Source organism: Mandrillus leucophaeus, unplaced genomic scaffold, assembly GCF_000951045.1.
Source record: "Mandrillus leucophaeus isolate KB7577 unplaced genomic scaffold, Mleu.le_1.0 Scaffold199, whole genome shotgun sequence".
Taxonomy (NCBI): domain Eukaryota; kingdom Metazoa; phylum Chordata; class Mammalia; order Primates; family Cercopithecidae; genus Mandrillus; species Mandrillus leucophaeus.
This window is the reverse complement of record NW_012102020.1, coordinates 1,798,094-1,805,096: the sequence shown is the minus strand read 5'-3', so window position 1 is coordinate 1,805,096 and position 7,003 is coordinate 1,798,094. Positions and strand designations below refer to the sequence as shown.

Genomic DNA, 7,003 nt, shown 5'->3' with positions numbered 1-7,003 from the left:
GCCCAGCCCAGAAGATATTCTTATGTCTGATTCTATGACCAATGAAAATTGCTATATAATTGAGAGGGTAAAATGCTTTTCTTTTTTTTTGTTTTGTTTTGTTTTGTTTTTGATTTTCATGTCTAACAGTAAAGAAGTCTATATTTATCAAGAGAAGAAAATTACATTTCCCTTTACTTTTCCATTAAAATTTCAAATTTTTAAAATTATTATTGTTACACATACAGTCTGGGTTCTTAAAGCTTTCATTAAAGTTTAAAAAGTTTAGATAAGATTTTATAGAGCAATGGCTTTGGAGTCAGGAGGCATCTGGGATATAGTTTTGTGCTGTTAGCAGTCACTTCACTTTTTTGGTCTAAGTTTTCTCATTTGTAAGTTGTAATGGAGTTTTACCTAAATGACCCATAGATCCCTTGTAGTGCCAGCCTTCTGTGAGTTTTGGGGTAGTTTTAAAATAATATAAGTATCACAGGAATTGTATAATGTAAGTTAACTTCCTTGTTAACTTATGAAGGGCAAACAGATAAGAATCTAAGAACAAAATCTTCCATTGCATTTAAAATAAGAGTCTAATCTTTACAATTTAAGATGGCTAACAAATAGAACACAAGAGACTGGTGTGTTCTTCCTATTTATTATCTCCTTCAACAAGAATCAAAACTAAAATGGGTGCTTTGGGAGGCCAAGGTGGGAGAAATGCTTGAGGCCAGGAGTTTGAGACCAGTCTGGGCAGCAGAGAAGACCCCATCTCTACCAAGAAAATACAAAAATTAGCCAGGCATGGTGGCATACACCTGTAGTCCCAGCTACTCAGGAGGCTGATATGGGACGATCATTTGAGCCCATGAGACTGAGGCTGCAGTAAGCCAAGGTCATATCACTGCATGCCAACCTGGGTGATAGAGTGAGACCTTGTTGAAAGAGAAAGAGGGAGGGAGGGAAGGAAGGAAGGAAGGAAGGAAGGGAGGGAGGGAGGGAGGGAGGGAGGAAGGAGAGAAAAGGGTATGTAAGGAAGGAGAAGGGATCGGAAGGAAGGAAGGAGGGAGGAAGGGAAGGAAGGAGGGAGGGAGAAAGGGAAGGAAGGAAGGAAAGGAAGGAAGGAAGGAAGGAAGGACAAACAAATGGGAAGACATTCAGTTAATAAATGAAGTCTTTTCAATGCTACCTGCTGTCAGCCTTTGAAAAGAGTAATTTGCCATCATGGAATCTCAAGAATGAAAACGCTGAATTAATCGACAGTATTCGGCAGCAGTCACTTCTCCAGTAAATAAAAGAATGAAACTTTTGCACTGCTTTTTTCTGGTTTATTATAGTGACCTTTTACCCACAGAATTTTCTGACTCAACAGAAACCCCCCTTGGGATTTTACTGTAGTGTAAATAGTAATATTTAGTATGTATAATCATGGTAACTTTACCATAATCATGTTGATTAATAGCAATTTAAAAGCCCATTTCTCAATATGTTAGTTTCATATCTTTTAAAAATTGTGAATCTCTTAAAATATTTTTTGGTTTTTATTTCATGGTACTATAGTTGTTCTGACTCATGAATTTGAGGATGCCGCTGCCCCATAGGGCCTAGGTTATATATTTTTAAATGTTAGTATGTATATAGATGTTTTCTTTCCCAAAGGCTTGACATCCTTTAGCCTCTTAACAACCTTGAAAGGAAAGGTTAGCATTATCCCTCTTTTAAAGCCGTTTTTACAGCTAAGGCCATCTCCAGGTACATTTTCCTGTATTAGAATTATGAAATGAAAGGATGAAACATATATTAATTACCTGGTTCTACCATAAATGAGAGTGATTTGACCAAAGTTTGGAAAGAACTTTCTTGCAGGGAATACTGTTTTTCTTCTCTTTTTCTTTACAGTAAAAAACCCTGTCTTGTACATAGTGTGTGCAATATAAAATATATAAATTATATATATATAAATTTTTAGAGGCCAGGCACGGTGGCTCACGCCTGTAATCTCAGCGCTTTGAGAGGCCGAGGCAGGTGGATCACCTGAGGTCAGGAGTTTGAGACCAGTCTGGCCAAAATGGCGAAACCCTGTCTCTACTAAAAATACAAAAAAATTAGCTGTGCATGATGGTGCTCGCCTGTAATCCCAGCTACTCAGGAGGCTGAGGCAGGAGAATTGCTTGAACCAGGGAGGCAGAGGTTGCAGTGAGTGGAGATTGTGCCACTGTAATCCAGCCTGAGCAACAGAGTGAGACTCCATCTCAAAAAAAATTTTTTTTAGTGAGTCAACCAGAACACTTAGCTCATTTCTTTAATTTTATTCTAAAAATTCACATTTCTTTCTAGTAATAGGTAAGTCAGGCCATGTGACACATTTGCGTCCTTTTCCAGATGTCCAAGTATAAAGGTAGAGGAATAGTGGTTAGGGAACTCAGAAAATGGGACATCCCAGAGGTCACAGTGAGACGAGATCGTGCCACTACGCTCCAGCCTGGGTGACAGCGAGACTCCGTCCCAAAAGAAAAAAGAAAAAAGACAATGGGGCCTCCTAGACCTTACATTTTCCCCTTATTGCCTTAGACAGAATCTAAAATAATAACCGTTTATTTTACCAGCGGGATATGGGGACACAGAGATGTTAAATAGTTGCCCAAGGTCAATACAGTTGAGAGATGGAGCTGGACTCAAACACGCTTTCAGAACCCACATGTGTAGTCACTGCATTGTGTGGCCTCTCAGTGGCTCAGGCGTTTAGCCACAGTTTAATTTACACAGGCATCATCAACTGAAAGGCATATGCTGTTCCTGTGGTCCCTAATATTCAAGTTTGGGTCTGAAAAAGAAATGATTTTGGCTTTTCCCTCCACGATCCTCAAAATCTACACCACGCCACTAAATGTACTATCAACCTCTGCTTTTAGTGTGATTCTCCTTTTTTAATTTATTTTTCATGTTCATATGTTCAGTGAACATTTGCGTCTCTGCTATATGCTAGTCATTGTTCTAAGCAATGGGACTGTAAAGATGGCCACATTTATTGAATATCCAATCTTGTTCCAAAAATAACTTGAGACTAGTCTTCAAAAAAAGTTTTTTTTGAAGGGGAACCAAGATCGCTAAGACACTGTCCCCTCCCTCCTAGAAACCACGACCTGATGGAGATACTTTATAAAAAATTACCATATGAGAAATGCCTGCTAACAGAGATATTTCACAAAGAACTTTACTTTTGAGCAGAGTGTAGCAGGTGGTAAGTTGGGGAATGACAGGGGGAATGTTGTGTGAAGTTAGCAGCAGGGTGTGGTTTGGTGTGGCTGAAGAAAGGGGCACATTTTCTTGGAGGATAGGGTAGAAGTCAGAGAAGATAACGTTGAAAAATGTAGACAAAGGCCTCTTTCTTGTGGTTGTCTGTTTAACAAAATTATTTCTAATACTGTTTATTGTTTTAAAAGAAAAGCAGAGAAATGAATCTAGAAGGAAAGAATCTAGACAAACTTCCAGTGGCTTCAACAGTTACAAAAATACCCTGTCCGTTAATAACCGAGGAAAGACCCGGCTTGCCAGAAATCAGACAAGGAGGCCAGTTCGCTGTGGAGTTTCGCAAGACGCAGGATCTTCTCTTCAAAAAACCTGCAAGGCAGACCATCATGACTACGGAGACACTGAAGAAAATTCAGATTGATAGGTAAGGAGGGAAGACGTTTGGCAGTGGACTTACGTATTTATACATAGATGAGAGAATGGGTGCCCGGGTGGCTGACTGCTCTCTTCTACGGGTTAGTCATTACTGTGTAAGCAAAATGACTGCTGAGAATAAAATTAGCTCAAGACTGCCTAGAGGCAGGGTGATATGAATAGAAAGCAAGGCGGCTATATGATATTGCATAAGTTATTAAGTCTTTTCTTTTTTGTTTCTTTTTTTTTTGAGACGGAGTTTTGCTCTTGTCGCCCAGCTGGAGTGCAGTGGCGTGATCTCGGCTCAGTGCAGCCTCCACCTCCTGGGTTCAAGCAATTCTCCTGCCTCAGCCTCCTGAAGAGCTGGGATTACAGGTGCATGCCACCACGCCCGGCTAATTTTTGTATTATTTAGCAAAACCCCAGGTTTCACCATGTTGCCCAGGCTACTCTTGAACTCCTGACCTCAGATGATCCACCTGCTTCTGCCTCCCAAAGTGCTGGGATTACAGGCGTGAGCCACTGTGCCCGGCCGTTTGTCTTTGTTTCCAATTTTTATTTTATTTATTTTTAAAATTTTTTTCTTTTTTCTTTTTTTTTTTTTGCTTCAGACGTATACCTGCAGACTGTTTATTTTTTAGAGACAAGGTCACTCTGTAGCCCAGGCTGGAAGCCAGTGGCTACTGACAGAGATATCATAGAGCGTGCTGCCCTCAAGCGTCTGGCTTCCAGTGATCCTCTCCCAGGGCTGGGACGACAGGCGCGCTGGCTATTTTCAATTACTAAAAAATGCAGGCACGCTGGCTGTTTTCAATTACTAAAAATGAGAATGGGCCGGGTGCCAGGGCTCACACCTGTAATCCCAGCACTTTGGGAGGCCGAGGCGGGCAGATCACGAGGTCAGGAGTTCGAGACCAACCTGGCCAACAAGGTGAAACCCAGTCTCTACTAAAAATACAAAAATTAGCCAGTTGTGGTGGTGCATGCCTGTAATCCCAGCTACTCAGGAGGCTGAGGTAGGAGAAGTGCTTGAACCTGGGAGGCGGAGGTTACAGTGAGCTGAGATGGCACCACTACACTCCAGCCAGGGCAACAGAGCAAGACTCCGTCTCGAAAAAAAAAAGTGACAATGATAGCAACCTTGCAACATTAGTGTAAAGGTTAGAAATAAGGCTTTAGCCTAGTGCCTGGCACAAATTGGTAGCTATTGTGATGCTTTATCCATTAATAGCTACTTTATAGCTATTTCTTATTATTCTATATAGCCAAATTCCAAACTGTGTTTTAATCCTGAGGGTTTCTTAAAGGCAGTCTAAATTCCCATTGTCTCATAATTTTTTATCGTCAGCTGTCTCAGTGACAAAGAAGCCTGTTAACAGGGTGTAACATTATGTTGAGAACTTTTGGTAAATGAGAGTTTACTGCAGTTACCCAGGGCCACTAGCTGTATCCAGTCTGAAGTCTGTTTTTGAAAAGTTTTACTGGAATATGGCATTGCCCATTTGTTTATACGTTGTCTGTGACTGCTTTCATGCCACAGTGCAGAGCTGAGTCACTGCCAAAGAGAACTTATGCCCTGCAAAGCCAGATGTTTACTATTTGTCCCTTTACAGAAAAAGTTTGCTGACTTCGGTATTAGACCCTAACCAAGGGTAAGATCTCGCTAAAGTCAATCTGGCCCAGATCTGCATCAGACAGAAAGGCATCCTGCTTATAAATTGCCCGGTTCATGTGCTTTGCATTCTCAGTGTGTGGCTCGTATCTTTTCCTGAAAAACCCAAAATACCAGTCGCAATTATTTGTAAGGGATTAGTTTTAGATTTATATTCCATATGAAACCCAGGGTATACTCACAAAATGTACATCTCCACCAGTTATCCAGAATCAAAGTGGAAATCAAAATATCAAAGACATAAAAACTACAACAGGCCAGGCGTGGCGGCTCACGCCTGTGAGTTTGGGAGGCCAAGGTGGGAGTAAGGAAGGAGACCACTACTACTCCTGCTGCCCTCCTCCCCCGACCATGCCTAGTTCACGAGACAGGAGGAGAGAAAACGCTAGAAAAAAACAAAACGCTAGAAAGAAACAAAAGATTAAAAAAAGCAAAACGCTAGAAAGAAACAAAAGATTAAAAAAAGCAAAACGCTAGAAAGAAACAAAAGATAAAAAGCCAGACAACCTTGGCACCACCACCCGACCCTAGGAGTTAAAAAAAGTAATAATAATAACATCAACCCCTGGCCTAAACTACTTGTGTTATCTGTAAATTCCAGACACTGTATGAAAAAAAGAATAGTAAAACTTCTTGTTAGCTGATGCATGTAGCCCCCAGTCACGTTTCCCACGCTTGCTTGATTTATCACGACCCTTTCACGTGGACCCCTTAAAGTTGTAAGCCTTTAAAAAGGCCGAGAATTTCTTTTTCGGGCAGTTCGGCTCTTAAGACACGAGTCTGCTGATGCTCCCAACCGAATAAAAAACCTCTTCCTTCTTTAATCCGGTGTCTGAGGAGTTTTGTCTGTGGCTTGTCCCGCTACAGGAGAATTGCGTGAGTCCAGGAGTTGGAAACCAGCCTGGGTAACATATGAAATCTCATCTCTACTAAAAATCAAAAAAATTAGCTGGCGTGGTGGTGCGCACCTGTGGTCCCAGCTACTCTGGAGGCTGAGGTGGGAGGATCACGCGAGCCTGGGAAATTGAGGCTGCAGTGAGCTGTGATTGTGCCACTGCACTCCAGCAGGGGTGACAGTGAGGCCCTATCTCAAAAAAAAAAAAAAACTCAAAAAAAAAAAACTGAAAAAGCAAAACAACAACAACAAAAAAACTACAACACTTTATGAATTTAAAATGGGAATTTGTAGGAAGTTTGTGTATGCTTTCCTTGCTCTACTCATCTTTATGTATTATTGTCTTATTGCATTGAATTAATAATTACTGTATTGTAACATACTACTGTCAAAAGACAAAATTGCAACAAATCTAAATATCCTAATTGGCTTTTATTTGCAGTTCTAAATCAGGCAACACCTCATTCTATGAAGTAGAAGTACTGTTCTGATGACCTGGGCAGAGGAGGTTGGCTTTACAGGCAGAAAAGGGCTGAAGAAAGCAGAAACAGAGAACATAACGTGAATGGTCTTGTCGAAGTTACTTTCCTGGCTGCAGGTGGTGGCTCACACCTGTGATCCCAGCACTTTGCGAGGCTGAAGTGGGAGGAGCGCTTGAAGCTAGGCGTTCAAGACCAGTCTGGGCAACATAGCGATACCTCATCTCCACAAAAATGAAAAAAATTAGCTGGGCACGGTGGCGTGCTTTAGTCCTAGCTACTTAGGAGGCTGAGGCAGGGGAGGACCACTCAAGC

At 41.4% G+C, this 7,003-nt stretch overlaps 1 protein-coding gene across 2 annotated transcripts in view; it reads left to right on the top strand.

The window, feature by feature from the left end:
* Nucleotides 1-7,003, top strand: part of IQCG (IQ motif containing G) — a 68,009-nt gene that overhangs the window by 17,111 nt on the left and 43,895 nt on the right. For both annotated transcript variants that reach the window (XM_011978714.1, XM_011978715.1), the window contains one exon: nt 3,420-3,652. In XM_011978714.1, the coding sequence (XP_011834104.1) occupies nt 3,420-3,652 (233 nt within the window). The remainder of the gene's footprint in view (nt 1-3,419; nt 3,653-7,003) is intronic.